This window comes from Lissotriton helveticus, chromosome 1_1, assembly GCF_964261635.1.
Source record: "Lissotriton helveticus chromosome 1_1, aLisHel1.1, whole genome shotgun sequence".
NCBI lineage: Eukaryota > Metazoa > Chordata > Amphibia > Caudata > Salamandridae > Lissotriton > Lissotriton helveticus.
In genome coordinates this window covers 665,756,272-665,773,590 of record NC_136057.1, presented here as the reverse complement: position 1 = coordinate 665,773,590, position 17,319 = coordinate 665,756,272, and the positions used below count along the sequence as shown (strand labels likewise).

The 17,319-nt window shown below is 41.6% G+C and overlaps 1 protein-coding gene across 1 annotated transcript in view; it reads left to right on the top strand.

The window, feature by feature from the left end:
• Nucleotides 1–17,319, top strand: part of SEMA3D (semaphorin 3D) — a 366,628-nt gene that overhangs the window by 161,096 nt on the left and 188,213 nt on the right. The window contains exons 7-8 of the mRNA XM_078674186.1: nt 2,549–2,677; nt 15,503–15,645. Coding sequence (XP_078530312.1) covers nt 2,549–2,677; nt 15,503–15,645 — 272 coding nt within the window. The remainder of the gene's footprint in view (nt 1–2,548; nt 2,678–15,502; nt 15,646–17,319) is intronic.

Here is a 17,319-nt window from a genome sequence, read left to right as displayed (position 1 = left end):
AATCTCACAGTTCAGTAGAACTATATTGATCTAGCTTGGCTCATAGTATTGTGAAGTGTAGCGTCATGCTGTATAACGGCTTGACCTCTTATCTCAAGAAACATGATCACACTTTTGTCAGTCTTTGTGTATATGTATATTATATTTCTTTAGTTATCATTATCCCTTTTTAATCAGTGTTCATTTGTGTACCATGCTATTTGGAACACTGTTATACATAAAGTGCACTTTAGTTTCTGTTACTAGTGACAAAAAACGAACCTCCTACAGAGTATCACAAGTAAATGGACAAGAAAGCTACCCTATATAGATAAATCCTTACAATAATAATATGTTAATTGGTCGCAAATGAAGTATCAATTGCTGAGGTCAGGATTAGCACTACCCCAGATAGTTCTTGTTTAGACTCAACATTATTCTGGGGTTTTTCACAATGCACAGCAAAATTGCTCCCTCTTTACTCATCAGTGAGTGTTTGCACTATGTGATTTATGGTTTCAGATGCTTCTGGTTGTGAGTAGTTTCAAATGCTCGTGAACCGATTGAGAACCATCCAGGTAGATTTCCTATCACACTGAACATTCAATATCAATGTTTTTCTGGCACCAAAAAACATAATATAGCCCTCATTAGTGGGTGGCTGAATCTAGAACAGTACTCTCCCTTTTAATCATTTCCTTTTGAGAAAAAAGTGCATATTTGAAGGTAATAGAGTGCTTTGTATACAAGGAAGCGAAAAAACACCTTCCCTAAAGATACAGGAACATTCCATAGTAGATGTATAAACCCGCTTTTGTGAACATGAGATTGAATACCTCGGGGATATAGAATATGCACCCTTTCGGAGTGACAAATGTAGCCAATACTGAAAATCCCACTTACCAGGCAAAGCATCCCATAAACATATCAATTGTAAAATTCCTGTTTGAAAAAGTAACTTCCAAAGTCAATCGATGGAATGTAGAATGGAGTAACTGTTGATGGCCACGTCAAGTGCTGAGTCTTTCCTGTCAGCAGAGGTTAACCAAAGGACTGATTGTGGTCACTGCGTGTCTGTCAGCTAAGCAAGCCGGCACTCGGCATTACCTTCATGTGTCGTCATGGCACACGCGTTTTTGAATTGTGCTATTGTGACTTTGAAGAGATGCTGCCTGTTGTGTTAAAAGCAGTGTCCTCTTTGACTAATGAGCTAGCACATCAGAAATTACCTTAGACGTTAAATCCAAAAGATGTTAAAGCAGGAAAGTATAAAGCAGAGGAAGATGTCCTTTCCCCATAGAACTACACATTTCTATAATGAAATACCTTATGATTAGTCCGAGGGTGACATAAATTACGACATCCAATCGGAAGATGGAAGTGGAAGAGCACTGGAGACAGATGCTCTTTTAGCACAACAAATATGTAGACTGGAATTTTGAGATTTCCATTTCAGGCATTAAAGTGTCTCAGGGCCAAACATTCCTTGGGCCTCATTTATGAAGCCGTGCGTCACTTTTACGCCGCCGGTGCGTCACTTTTTGTCACGCACAAGGAGCTTAAAAATGTGCCTTGTTGCACCATATTTACAAAGTGACGCATCTATGTAGATGCATCACTTTGTAAACCCCTGCGCTACATTATACCTGCGTCAGGTATAATGTATGCAGGGGGGGGCGTTCCCCCACAAAAAGTCTCGTAGAAGTGACGCAGTGAAACAATCTATGAGATTTCACTGCGTCACTTCTAGGACTCTATTGCGTCAAAATCTTGCACCTGCCCCACAGCAGGCGTAAGGCTTACGCAGTCCCTTTCACTCGGGGCTTGCCCCATGTGAAAGGACGCATTGCTGGAGTTGCGTCACTTTTGTGGCACACTCCAGCAATGCTTCACTTTTGCGCTTACAGATACGTCAGAAATACTGACGTATCTGTAACTCCTTGCGACATGATGCGTCATTCATTAAATATGACGCATCAGGTATGTCGCAAGGAGTGCGCACTCAGAAGTGACGCATCGGTGCTTTCACGCAGCGATGCGTCATTTCTCATAAATGAGGCCCCTGGTATATATCTTCTGCTCTAACACTCCAAGGATTGTCTTTGTGCTTCTCCCTCTTTATTTTAGAACAGCCTACTCTCAGTAGGTAGCATAGCCTAATAGCATTATAGGCCTTCTGGCTATAAATATTTTTAAAATATTACACCCTTGCATGTGACTCGGGCCTTTAGCTTAGAAAGAGGGACATTAGCAACCATTACAGCCCTCGGCTGTGGGCAACAATGCTGTACTAGCATAAAAACACAAAAAGCAGGGCCACAAAGTGGAACATAAACAGCCTGATGTCAGATGAACAAGCAGCTTGGTAATCCATGAGACTTCAGTTTAAGTCTCCATTGGCCGTAGAATTAGAGATACAACGACATTTATAATACCCATGCTGGCAAAATATGATGAGCATAGATTGGAACAAGTGGCACGTAGTGCAATACATGTTTGTATGTACACAAACATGTTTGACATGTGGTCGCAGAATGCAGTGCTCAGTGTTTATTGTTTTTATTTGCAGACGGGTATCTCTTTGCTGGAACGGCCTCGGATTTCCTCGGTAAAGACACGGCGTTCACGCGTTCTACTGGACTACCCCATGATCACCATTACATCAGAACGGACATATCGGAACACTACTGGCTTAATGGTAGGAAAGAAATGCTATCCTTTCCAAACTCATTTACGTTCACAGCTTCAAAGAAAACCATTCACACGCTTGTTCTGCTTTATTCTAAATCGGTTGGTGCCCAGGCCATTTACAATCTGTATGCTTACTAATTTCAAATGAACACTCCCTTAGTTTAGAGTTGATATCAATATTAAAAAATTCCTTTCGATTCAACATAAAATAGAAATGCAGCACCCTTCATGTATTGGTATTCATGTTTTGTTCCAACTCCAGTAATCTATGTTAAATGTAATGTAAAAGATGGCCGCCACAAGGCTGTGCTGCACGTTAAAATGCCATTGTGGAATGCATTGATTCATCTGTGACTTTGATGGACTGCTACCCTACTATGATATAAATGTGTAACTTTCATTCCATACATTCCCATGTAACATATGGAGCATATGTGAGGCACAGATTTTGGCTGCCTTTATGTCCTATGGGTGTTTGGCTTTGCTGCACTCTTGGCCAGTGTGATTTCCGTTAGACATCTTACATTACATGTTTATATAAAGTACAATAGGATTAGATTTTCTAAATATTATTCATACACAAACCTGCCCTGCATTCTATTTGTCAGCTCATGTGCTTGCTATGAATGTTTGAATCAAGATGTTTAAAAACTAGTTAAATGAAATAAAATTGAAGGTGCAATGCAGATTAACTCTAAAACCTTAGAGTCCAGAAGAGTCCTCATGATTTATATAGAATGATAGATTGGAAATAGTGAATAACAGGGATGTTTTTCACCAATGGATTAGGAGTGACAACTATGCAACAAGAATGAAGCTCGAGTTGTGTATGAAGCCACTGACTCTGAGGTGAAAAGCAGCTCAATTATTCACTTTTTCATGTATTCTTATGTTCAACTCCACCCCGCCCCCCCAATTAACTACCCCTACATTCAACAGATATGTAGGCTAGAGGAGTAATGGGGAGCTGTATAGAACATGACCTCACCAGTACCAACCCAGATCCAGTGATACACCTTGTGTTCGGTCACTCCTCAAGCACCCTCTCACCATTCCTCCTCTCTCCCTTTCAAAATAAGAAAAGAGTACTTGGCATCCTGCTACACTTCCACACCACATTCAATATTAATCTTCACTTGCCCTTCATAAATAATAAAAAAATAAATGGCCTCTGGGAACCCACCACCCTCTGAACCTTAACTCCCTCACCTTGCCTAAAGGTGTCATGTTTGCTATCACATTGTGAGCATAGAGTCCCCTTCATAATTGACACAAAATCTGTAAGAACAGCTTGTATATGCAGCATGTTTTTCTCATCCCACGGCTGAAAGGAAATGTGGAAGCTACTGAAGGCAATGAGCTACCTGCATTCTCCCACCTCCTTTTAAAGAGGTGGGCGAATGCAGGTGAGGCCACCAACTACCATTTTGTTGCTTTGCTTGTCTTTAGATGATTAGATGGAAATTAAACTTCGAAACAACTTTCCATTTTACCAAATCATAGCAGTGAATAAAAGAATCTTAAAACCTTTATAACAGAGCTCAGAACGCTGTTATGTAAAGTTGCTTTAAAGGTCAATAGTACAAAGAACATAACCTGTTCTTACCGAACCAATATGATCTTCCATGAAACAAAATCTACCCATTTCCACAGTTGAAATTATTGCAGCATGAAGCGTGTGTAAATTTATTTATTTGTACGTTCCCTCTCCTTACTCCTCTAACCATACTGGGCCCTATGTAATTAGACAGTCTGGAGCATTTTCATAGCCATAGAGGCAATGATCCTCTGATGAATCGTTCTCCACCGATAGCAGATGTGGAAATAGGGTGACCAAACTACACGTTAGCTGTGCAACAAGGACCATAAAAGAACAGCCAACTCACAAAATAAACCATTCTCAAAACTATGCTGTAGAAATGAAGAGTTGCACTGGAAGACCTAACTTCCTAATGAAGTTAATTTGAGTGAGGATTATGCAAACTAAATCTCCGCAATAGCAACACAGAATAAAAGAAGAAAAACCTGATATTCTTATATATATTTTTAATTTTTTTATTTTAGAGAACTTGTAAAGCGCACAAATACCCATGGATGTCTCGGCGCTACGGATTGAAAGGAAAGGGAAGGTCAAGGAGAGGATACTTATTGGTTAAAGAGCCAGGTTTTAACTTTTGTCCTGAAGATTAGCAGGGTAGGACTAGTTTTGATGTGAAGGGGGAGCGTGTTCCACAATCTGGCAGTTGAGCAGTAGCGGTCGGCAGTAGGAGTTACTGTAGGGCGGTGACGTGGGGAGGGGGAGGGGCAGGGTGGGGGGTAGTAATGTATGGATTATAGAGTTTTACAGGTAAATAAACATTTAAATAAATAAAACGAATTTCGTTGCGCTCACTGCAGCACATTTGGTGATGCAGTGCTCAACGAAATTCGTTTTATTTATTTAAATGTTTACTTACCTCTAAAACTCCGTAATCCATACATTACTACCCCCCACCCTGCCCCTCCCCCTGCCCACGTCACCACCCTGCATTAACTTCTACTGCCGACCGCTACTGCAGTTGAGACTGTGAATTTTCTATTGCCCATGACGCTTTCTTGGTGCGAGGGACAGTCAGAATGTTGGCAGCTGATGAGCGTAAGGACTTTCTCCTGGGAATTGACTAATAGACTGTTACAGTAGTCTACTTTGGACATTACCAGTGTGCTGATCAGAGTTTTAACAGACTTGATTGGGAGAAATGGTAGAAGTTTTTTTATCATCCTGAGGACTCAAAAGGATGAGAAGACGACCGCGTTGGCGTGGTGTATGAACAACAACTTGTCATCAAACATAACACCCAGATTTCTGACCTTTGTGACAGGGGACGGCAGTGAACCCAGCTTCGATGGCCACCATGTAGGGGACCATACAGGCGAGAGATTGCCTAAGATCATCACCTCTGCCTTGTCAGAATTTTATTTGAGGCAATTGTTAGCCATCCATGCACTGATGGCCAATATTCCTTCTTGGAAGCTTGCCGCAACTGTTCCTCCATCCTTGTGTACTGCTAGCACTAATTGCGTGTCATCGGCGTATGAAGTTAGACCCCTCCCGTAGGATTTGATAGTCCTCGCCAAGTCTGACACATAAATGTTAAATAAGGTCAGACTCAGCGATGATCCTCGTGGCACACCACAAGGGAGCGCAAATGGTGGGGAGTTGAAGCCACCGAAACTTACTCGCTGAGTCCGATTGGATGGGAAGGAGGACAGGAGGGCTTTGGCCTTATGTCTAATGCCTAGGGCTGAGACACGGTCTATCAGAGTGGCATGATCGACTGTGTCAAAGGCTGCAGGTAAGTCCAATAACACAAGGACCGCAGCCCCACTGGGATCTAGCACCATCCTGATTTCATCAGAGGCTTTGATGAGGAAAGTCTCCATGCCATGGCCCTTTCTGAAGCCGCATTGTGTATTGTTGAGTAGATTGTTATCATCAATGAACTGGGCCAGCTGAGTGTTCATGACTTTTTCGAACATTTTTGCTGGGAAAGTTAGCCAAGCAATGGGCCTAAAGTTTTTGAATTCTGAGGGGTCCAAATTATTCATTTTTAGCAAAAACTTGATGATGGCCTTTTTCCAAATGGAAAGATAAGTGCCTGTACGGAACATCGAGCTGCAGATGCTGACTAGATTGGGGCCTATCAGGTCAGGGTTCGCTTTCAGAACAGAAGGGGGACAAGGGTCGTTAGGGGATCCAGACTTAACAGTGGAGATTAGGTCTGTGATCTGTTCTAGTGAGACCTGGGTGAATTCCGGGAAATTAGGGGTTCTGTCGATGTCACTGTGGTCGTCAGTCTGATTGACGGCCTTCGTTAGGGCTGAGAAGTTGGCGTAAATAAGGCTAACCTTTTCTTAAAAGTAAGCGGCAAGTGTATTGCAGAGATCTTGGGTAGCGTCTTTGGAGGCAGAACTGATAGCTTGGCTACTACCTGGAACGATAGCTTAGCAGAGTCTTGGGAAGTTTCGATTTGACTATGGTAGTAGTTACTTTCTCAGAGATAATGAGAAGTTTGTATTTGGTCAGTGATTCTTTATAGCGGATTTTGTCCGTGATATCATAATCTCGCGCCAGTGTCTTTCCAGCATCATTGTTTCTCAAGTCTAAACGCCTCTGAGAACCAAGGGGCAGAAGGGGCCTTCCTGTTTTTGGAGACAGTTTTAAGTGGTACTAGTGAAGTAAATGCATTGTGAAGCCATTCTGTGTAATTAGTGGAAGCTAATTCGGGATCCTGTGTGGTATCATGCTGGGTGGATAGCAGGTGTGATATAGGTAATGATAATCAATGCTACTCCACGCCATGAACTTCTTGGGTGGGGAGGGGCTGGTGTATGGAGGGTTGTTTCTCTCTATCTGAATGTTGAAAAGAACTACAGAGTGGTCTATCCAGGTTAAAGGAAGGACGTTCCTTAGAAAAATTAACCGATTGTTAGCGAACAGATCGTCCAGCGTGTGGCTGGCTGAGTGTGTGGGGCATGTCACTAATTGTGGAAGGCCTACAGCCTCTAGTTCTGATATAAGGGTTAAGGTGTCCTTGTCTTCGTGAGCCTCTAAGTGAAAGTTGAAGTCTCCCAAGATGGTGAAATTGGGTTCTCCTGCTAGAGGTTCTAATAGACTGCCCATGGCCGGAAGGAATTCAGTACGAGAGCCCGGGGGTAGTCAAGGATGGTTCCCTTGAAGGATTGGGAATGAATAAGCATTATCAAAAAGGTAAGAGCTCCACAGACCATGGAGGGAACAGTCTCTGTTCTGACTATGAATTTATCTCGATAAATGGGCGCCAGGCCTCCTCCTTCCTTAAAGGGTCTGTCATGTCTACGAACGCAGAAGCCTTCTGGTGTTGCGGAACAGAAGTCTGGACCAGAAGAGGAGTTGTCCCAGGTTTCTGTAATGAATAGAAGATCCAGATTATGGTCCTCTGGGAGAATGGATATGACGTGTTTGTGTTTGGGGAGGGAGCGAGCAATTATAAGGGCTAAGTGAATATTTTCCTGGTTAGTGAACAAGGACTGGATGGGAATGGGTGATGATCTGTTGCGGACTTCCAGTTTTCAACGGGCATGTAGAGCAGCTAGTCGTGAACTGGGTGACAAGTGTCTCCATGTTGAGGTGGGGGCAGCATTTTATGCCATAGGAGTAGCGGATAACTTGTAGTTATTTACAGGTATAGACTACCAACGGGCCGAGAAGAGCTGGATTGGTGCGTCCAGGCGCAGAACGGGCTTGCCTCAGGCACGCCGACATCAACCCCTGATATAGCCAGGTGTGAGTGAAAGGCTAGAACATCACTCCACCAAGATGGCTGCCCACAAATGTTCCACCAGAAGAGCTGGGGTAAATGATTTCTCCCTCAAGCTCCATGTGTTCCCTCCACTCAATCAGCACGAGAACTGCTGCGGTGGACCGGGGAGTAGGCAGTTGAGAGGAGGTCAGCAACAAGTGTAGGTAAATTTACATGTACAAATTAAAAACGAGTGACAACAATTTTTAAAAGTAGCATTTTTTTAAAGGAGATTGAGCGAGAAGCAAGCGCTAGTACAGCAATGCCAGTAGAGCGTTACCTCTGCCTTAAAGTCCGCTGCGCGTCAGCGCCATCAAGCCCTGAGATAGCCAGGTGTGAGTGAAAGGCTAGAATGTCACTCTACCAAGATGGCTGCCCAAAAATGTCCCATCGGAAGAGCTATTTGATTCTTCAAACAACGCAATTAAAATATCAGTACTGAAGCACAGGTTAAATGGAAGAACCAACGGGGCTCAATATTAGACTCTGACTCATTTAGATTAAATTGGTTATTATATTAAGAATCTAAATTCATTAAAATAGGCAATTTCTTAAGGACTTCGGCCAAAAGTATCACAGCTTGCAATAAAACACCAAACATCGAGGCGGGTCTTTAATGATTGGTTCTAAAGTTCTGCATTGTTACAGAGTCCCACTACCCTTTTAGGGAGAAGGATAGATCAAATTTCTAACAGCTCAGGTTCTACGGAAAAAAAGGGAAAGTTTCAGACTTAATGTCTATTATGGGCGAGTCCATTAGCTTAGAGCTAAAGATATAATAGGAAATTGAAAAATGGAAATGGTTTGTCTCAGTCCCAGTCAGGTCTCAGTCCATCAGCTACTGATTGTAGCATTGACAAACAGTCCAAAGTAAAAGATCAATTAACATAGTATTCGGGTTTCAAATAGGAAAAATCAGAATGGCGGTTGTCAAGATGCAAAATCAATAGCATTTTTTGCCCCTCCTTTGGGGTTTCTTCTTTTAAAAACTTTTTAGCAAGGTGCAGTGGTGTGGCATCACATCACCATCAAAAGACTATCAAATGACCATAGTCACATAGTGCCACCCAAAGCATTTGCAACATTGAGATGGTTTCCTATGCTAGTCATAAGAAACGAAAGCTTGAGAGTCCTCGTAGGCCCAACATTTGTAGAAAAGAAATACAAAATTGTGATTCTATTCCCACAGGATTAGTTCACTGTGACTATTCAAGAATGTCAGCGTGTGGTCATGTACAGAACAAATAAGCAATATTTGACTTGTAACAAATGATCTATTGAATTAAATCAAGGGAAAGGTCAGCAACAAAGAAAAAACATTTCAAGAAGCCTTTACGTTAGCATCTCACATTTAAACAAAATAGGTTTTAACCTGTACTTCAAATATATTGGAATTAAATCAATTCAAATAAAGAATTGAGCAAACCTTCGTAAATTAATATTATATGGAAATGGCTACAGTTAGAAATACCATACTAGCACAAAATGTTACATTTAATTCTAAAAAAATGTGTTTGTAATATTTCATAAACTACAGTATCTCTGGTATCATGTTGCAAAATATCAAGCTTGTCTTCATTGCTATACATTTCTGCACCGACTTTTCTAACTCGTGGATTTTCAGCAAAAAGCATAAAAATCACTAGGCCGCTTCACATAACATCAAACGTTTCATTAATATGAGTTAATAAGCAACATGAGCAAAAAATAATAATTATTGCAACTCGTTTTTATGTATTAGTGTTGTCCTATTAATGTGTTTTCTTCATCTCACATTTTAAAACATGCTTTTACCCTGCTTCTACTACTACACTTGTCTCTGTTTCATGTGTCACTGTGTCTAACGTGTGCAACGTGTACTTTCAACTTTTTGTGTCTTCTGTATATACATATCTTGTGTATCATGATTTTTTAAATTATGCTGGATCAGAATCTAGGAGTTAGATTTTTCTTAGTTTTCGAACCTCAATCAAATAATAAGTTACCATTATATCTCAGACTATATACTTTTCTTTAACAGTCACACAATTCCTCAAACTGCAGTTTTTGCATTTGTTGCCATTCTAAAACGCTGGGACTACTGATATGAAGACAATATAAAGACAAGCGTGTGTTGGTGAATGAGCACTGGGATAGCTAAGGGGCTAAAAAGCACCCATGCAAGGGTCTGAGGGCCTTGATTTTAATCTTTGAATTGCAAATGAAAGAAAAAAAGAGAATACATGTAAAATTGTTTGCCATTAGCATATTCTACATTAGCTATTAAACTTTCATAATCCGGGTGCACTATCCTTCTATTGATTAAACAATCAGCTTAAAGTGTTAATTGTTCCCTTTAAGTCAAGTTCCTGTGTTAACCTGTTCTGTCAGTTATGCAAACATGGCATTAACTCGTCCCACAGACTAATCAAACTGATGCTGAAACCATGAAAGTGTTTTGCCATACTGTGTTTCCCAAATTTCCAGAATGTTAAAAATGTGCTTTATCTCAGTGCATTGGAGAATCGGGCAGTAATAATTACCTGCTAAACAAGTGAACAAATTCCGCTTCAGTGTAATTGTTGTTTTTGGTAATCAATTATTTTGTACTTTCTGTAATGGTGTTTTCGTTTTTGTCTTTTTTACCCCGTTTCTTTCAAACATCAATTCATGCACCGCAGAACGGAAATATTAACATATTGTTAGTTCTTAGAAATACATTTTCTATTTGAATCGGAATATTTGAAACCTTACAAGATAAGAGATGCTGAATGGCGCTTTTCGTATCTATTCACAGCCTCTGGAACTAAAAAAAATAGTAAATATTTAATGTCCCTGGTAATGAACAATATAACTCATAAAAAATTGTTTCACTTAAGCATCCACATTCTCCCTATAACATGTAGGCCTTTGTTTTATGTAGTGGATGGAGTCCTTCTAATGTGCTGATAAGAAATATGGTATATGACATCCGCTAACTAGCACCTCGGTTTAACTTCCGAAATGGCCATATTTCTGTGGGTGTCTTTGAAAACTTGTCTCATTAACATGACATCACACCAAATAAATGCGTTTTGGATAGTGTCCACGTTACTTGTTTCGGACCTTTGAAACATTAAAAGGCTTTATGATGGGTGAAAAAGTGTCCTAAAAGTTCGACAGAATAGCCATTTTGGATAATAAAACACATTTTAATGCATGTTTAGCAGCTGCTCTTGAACTTCAGGTTCAAGCAGTTCCTCTGTGGAATTCTTTATATTGCTTAAAATAACAAGATTTATTCACAACAGTAAAATGTGCGCTTCAAAACATGTTACAATGTCAAATTAGTAAAAACCATATAAGTAAAGACGCACAATGAATACAATTTTGTGGATTTTGCTTGCCATGACTCTGCTCCAAAATTATTTATACACCATTTAATTTTATGTACACGAGTCTTGCGCATTCACAGTCATCATCCACTGAGAAGGGACCCCAATCTTGTCTTATCTGGTTCAAAAGAGAGACATCCCACATCTGGGGTAATGCTAATTACATGCTCTGGCGGCAGGAAGTAGTGGTTGTTGCACAGAAAAGTCAAAAGGTATTGCTGCAATTTGCCTTTCTGTGAGCAAGGCCAATAACTCTAAAAAAAACATAATTTATTAATAATAATAACTAGCTGAACAGATTCAATTTTAAAGGCAAATACCCTATCGCTTTCCAGATAAAGTATAACGTAAATACTATTAAAACATGGTACAGGTCTATAGGTCTGGCTTTCATGTGGTAAAGCCTTTAAGCACAGGCATGATGAGGTGGTGGTAATGATAGCGTAACAGTTATAGTCCTGGTAATGGTTGTGGTGCTGATGGTAATGGCTTTAATGGTTATGGTGAAAAGGTAGAGTTATTAGTGGTGGTTATGGTAATAATGATGGTGACAGCATAGGCATTCATATATTTATAGAGGGCACAGTCACACAAATGCATCACGGTATCAGGATTGGATTAGAAACATAACAAGCTAAGAGGAAAGTGCAGAGGAGCAGAACCAAGCATCGGCAAATTAATTGGTCTTCAGTTTCTTTTTAAGGATCTACAAATTTGAAAGAAAACATAATGCACATAAGTCCTACTATTACATTAGAAAGCAGCTACTTCTTTAAGCATATTTTTCAGATGTTATATAGTCCCAGAAGCATTGCAATGGAAGCACTCTTACAGTCAAGGGAGTAATACTCTCCTTGGTGCAGCAAGAGAACACTCTATGAACATTCTAAGGAATTTTTAATGATACCCTATACAGATAGCTGCACTGTCAAGCCATACTTAAGAATCATCCCAGCATAAGGCCCCAAGCTGTAAAGCAGGTGCCATATTGTTATGGGCTTTGCTGGTGCAATGTGGACCTGAGCACCTGTTGTATGTTCCTGTAGTGCGTAAAGTAAAATTATTCAACTCAATATTTCTCTGCAATTGTGCTTTATTTTCAGACTGTAAGACTCGGGCACAGATGACGTTGCTAACTTTTTTCAGGGCTGTATTATTCAACACGGGGGCCTACTCCGAATGTCAGTGGATCATCGCCCCACTGAGTCAGTCAGCAAAAAATAAAATAATAAAACAATATTTTCATTTTTTTCCCACTGACTGAGCCAGGGAGTCTTGAGGGGGACTGGGCCAGGCCAGGCCATGGCAGGTTGCAGGAGTGGCAGGTGCACTCTAAAGTGTGCATACGGTTCGTCTTAGGCCGGCCAAACAGACATGAGTATTTAGGTTTCTCCAACCTAATTGTGTTTCACAGGTAGGTTGGAGAAACAGCACAAACTATCAGGCACTGTTTGAGCGGCAATCCAGGCCGATTAGACCAATCCTGGCACTGCTCTCATACTATTGATCAAATACAAGGAGATAATGGATGGAGCGCTGAAACGTTTCACACACTCACTCCCAGTCACAAATCTGGGTTGAATCCATCATTGTTCTTTAGCTCACTTCACCACCCCAGTTCAGACAGAGCTATATACAAATCAGTCTTGACCCTGTGCCTCATGGGAACACTGCAGCCCGAACTGCCAAGCCATGTCTTCCCAGGATGGGAAACAAGCATCCGGGGACCGGTTTGGGGCTACCAGCCCTCACAAGTCAGGTCCTAGGATGCTTGTTTCCAGTCCAGGGAGGACCTGGCCTGGCAGTTCGGGCTGGACTGTTCCCATTTGGCACCGGGTCAAGAAGGATTTTCATATGGCTGAGTTCAAACTGTAATGGCATGGTGGACACAAAAATTATGTATTTAGGCGCAGATCTCTGTACTGGGGTGAATGTATGAGATTGTTCGTCATTCTGTCCATCAATTGTCATTTTTGCATTTGTCACCCCGAGTGAGACAGGAATGCCCAGACGTGGGTCCCGTGCTCTCTGTGCCACTGGACTCAAGCTATCCTGGCTGATGAGGGGTAAAACCCCGAAACCAGTCCTAGTTTGCTTGTTTCCAGTCCAGGGAAGAACTTGCCTGGCAGTTCGGCTGGACTGTTCCCATTGGGCACAGGGTCAAAACTGATTTGCATATGGCTGGGTTCAAACTGGAATGGCATGGTGAGAAAAAAAACCAATGGATTTAGGCCCATATCTCTGTACTGGAGTGAATGTATGACATTGTTCTGCATTTTGTCCATCAATTGTTGTTTTGCATTTGTCACCCGAGTGGGACAGGTATGCCCAGATGTGGGTCCCGTGCTCTCCATGCCACTGGACTCAAGCTATCTTGGCTGACGAGGGGTGAAACCCTGAAACATTTCCTACAACACTTGTTTCCAGTTCAGGGTGGATCTGGCCTGGCAGTTTGGGCTGGACTGTTCCCATTGGGCACAGGGTGAAGACTGATTTGCATATGGCTGGGTTCAAACTGGAATGGCATGCTGAGCAAATAAACAATGGATTTAGTCCCAGATCTATGTACTGGAGTGAATGTATGACATTGTTCTGCATTTTGTCCATCAATTGTTTTTTTTGCATTTGTCACCCCGAGTAGGACGGGTATGCCCAGACGTGAGTCCTGTGCTCTCCATGTAACGGCCTCAAGTTATCCTGGCTGATGAGGGGGGAAACCCCGAAACCGGTCCTAGGAGGCTTGCTTCCAGCCCAGGGGAGGACCTTGCCTGGCAGTTTGGGCTGGACCTTTCCCATTGTGCACAGGGTAAAAACTGATTTGCATATGGCTGGGTTCAAACTGGAATGGTATTGTGAGAAAAAAACGATGGATTTAGGCCGAGATCTCTGTACTGGGGTGAATGTATGACATTGTTCTGCATTCTGTCCATCAATTGTTGTTTTTGCGCGCATACTATTGAGAGCAACTCCGGGATTGGTCGGGGAGTTGTGCTGGTGTCCTTGGGATTGCTGAAACACCATCAGGAGCAGGAGAGAAGAGGAGAACAAAGTAAGCCAGCAGCATTGGTGGCAGGACAAGGACGTTTTTTATGTTTTATTATTTCCCTAATTGTCCATCCTCACCCTATCTCCCTCTTGAGTTACATGCTGCCGCCACTGCTATTCAATAAATAATTCACTAACTCAGAGAAATTTCACAATAATTGTACTCATTTTATGCTCAAAAGGCTCATAAAACGCAGACTCTGGTGTGACAGCTAATTCCTTCATGATAGGGTCCCAGATCTAATCACTTTTCTGACTGCAAATGGCGGCACAGGTCTTGGGTATGAGGCAGAAGTGGTCTTAATGTGAACATTTTTCTTTTAAACTGAACATTGTAAAAACCAAAATTTGGAAAGCACGTTTATAATATTCTGTGATTTGGGGAGCTCTCTAAATGATATGTAGCGATTTGTCCCCAAAAAGGATGTTCGTAATTAAAATGGACTTGCATCATGAATTTTTGTGTTCAGTAAAGTGGGGGAGAGGTTGTGGCCTAACAGCTAGGGTAGTTGAGCTCAAATCTGGGGAACCGGGTTCGAGTCTCGGCAATGACGCTCAGTATCCTGTAATTCTTGGCAAATCACTTAATCTCCCTGTGCCTAACAAAAAAATGAATGCATCCTTTTGTAATCCAACTGGTGCTCATGTAAAGCGCTCTGTTACCTGATACCTTCGGGTCAAGTTTGCTCTATATAAAAGTCCAAAAAATAAATAAAGTGGTGAAAAAACAGTTTAGTCAGCTTTATTGATTGGCATAATTCATTCAGCATTATTGGCAGAAGAAATTGAAAGTGGAAAAGTCTGTGAAATGCTTCCACTGCTACTCATCAAAAGATCACAGCAATACATTGGTCACCAGAAGCTTCCTGGATTATTCTAGGCACAGAAAGAGCACAATGCAACCAGGAAATGACAGCAGTTCCATCAGTTCATTGAAAACTTAGAAGGCAGTAAAAACCATTAAGTTGAAATAGTTTCTTGGTCTTGTGTGTTCCTAATAGTACTTGCTGTTCTGCTTTATTTTTGTGTGAGTTATAGACGTAGACAGTGCAAGCTCTTTAATCCTATTGTTCAAAATGTATTTTCTCGTATTACATATTTTATTTTTTGTAGGGGCCAAATTCGTACGAGCCTATTCTGTCCCTGACACTTACAACGCAGACGATGACAAGATCTATTTCTTTTTCCGTGAAGCTTCACAAGAAAGCATCACATCAAACAAAGCTATATTTTCTCGAGTTGGGAGAGTTTGTAAGGTGAGCTATATTTTTAAAGTTAATCACAACTGCACCACAATTTGCTCATAATGAAGAGGTCTGTTTTTGCTTCTAAGAAACATAGGGGCATATTATCAAGCCTGTGCGATAAAATTATCGCCGCTTTATCGGCCGAAAACGGCCGATAAAGCGGCGATAATGGGCTTGATAATATGCTCTAAGGAATTCCAATCGAAGCCCATGTTAGATGTGAAGACATCTAACATGGGCTTTGATTGGAATTCCATAGAGCATATTATCAAGCCCATTCTCGCCGCTTTATCGGCCGTTTTCGGCCGATAAAGCGGCGATAATTTTATCGCACAGGCTTGATAATATGCCCCATAATCTTTGAGAATGAGTACCTCAACTGTGACCCTAACAGTAGCGGCCGGTGGTGTGAGTGCTGCGGGGTGGTGAGGCGGGGTGGGGTGGGGAAGGAGCAGGGTTGGGGGTAGTAAATTACGGTATACGGCTGAATAGAGGTAAATAACCAAATAAATAAATAAAACGAATTTCATTGAGCTCGCTGCATTGCCAAATGCGATGCAGCGCGCACAACGAAATTCGTTTTTTTTTTTACTTACCTGCGTTGGGCCGTATTCCATAGTTTACTACCCCCCACCCTGCTCTACCCCTGCCCCGACGCACCGCCCCGTAGCACTCCCACCACCAGCCGCTACTGGACCCTAAAGCAATGGTTGCTTCTGCTTTATGGTACTAGAACCATTTTGAATGTTGCTCCCATTTTCTTCTTGAAGTTAATCTTTCACACTTTCCTCAGTGATTATACGTTGTAATATGATTAAAATATATGTAAGTTTACTTTTCCCCATACCATTGCCACTGCCATGTTCTAGCCTTTTTATCCATATATGCAAGTTTTCCTTAGTTATGAACACAGATACCCTGACCAACTTATGGGGTTATTAATTGGAACTTTGGGGATTGGTGGGGGTGGAACGAGTCCTGCCTGCTGTCATAATTCACTGATGCACTGATTGGGAGGCCGCTCGTTTATGCTCCGGGCCCCTCAGCTCTGGAACTCTTTACTCCTCGCGTTACGCAGCAATTCCAACTTGCTATCTTTTAGGAAGGGCCTAAAAACCTGGCTGTTTGCCTCTTAGATTTTATTTTACTCTTCTCCCCTTTTTCTGTGTTGTGTTTGCTTTCCAGGATGTTAATAAAGCGCCGGGACACTCTTTTGAGTAGCCGTGCGCTATAAAAGCCACAAAATAACATAACATAACATAACATGCCCACCCACTGTGAAACACTGAGCTGTCCCTTGCAACTGATGCTCTGTCTTTCACTGCTTCACTCTTCTTGGTGCAGGAGTAACTCCCTGAGCTCATACATGCACTTTGCAGAAAATGTTTATTCATATTTGGGTGCAAAGTCCAGATCTACGGATCATGCTCACCCAGTGAGGGCGCACCAAGCCTAGACTGTGATTGATTGCTGTAATATGGAACCATAACATCCTAAAACGAGAAACATATTGTTCAGGGTATATGCTTTTTCATATTCTGCTCACCTAGCATCAACACGTATTTGCCAGGTTTTATTAACTGTTTAATGCCCGCCTCAGCAGCTGACATCGTTTTGATTACTCCACCAATGGTAGCTCAGATTAATTTTAATGCAAATGAGCACACAAATGTTTCCACATGG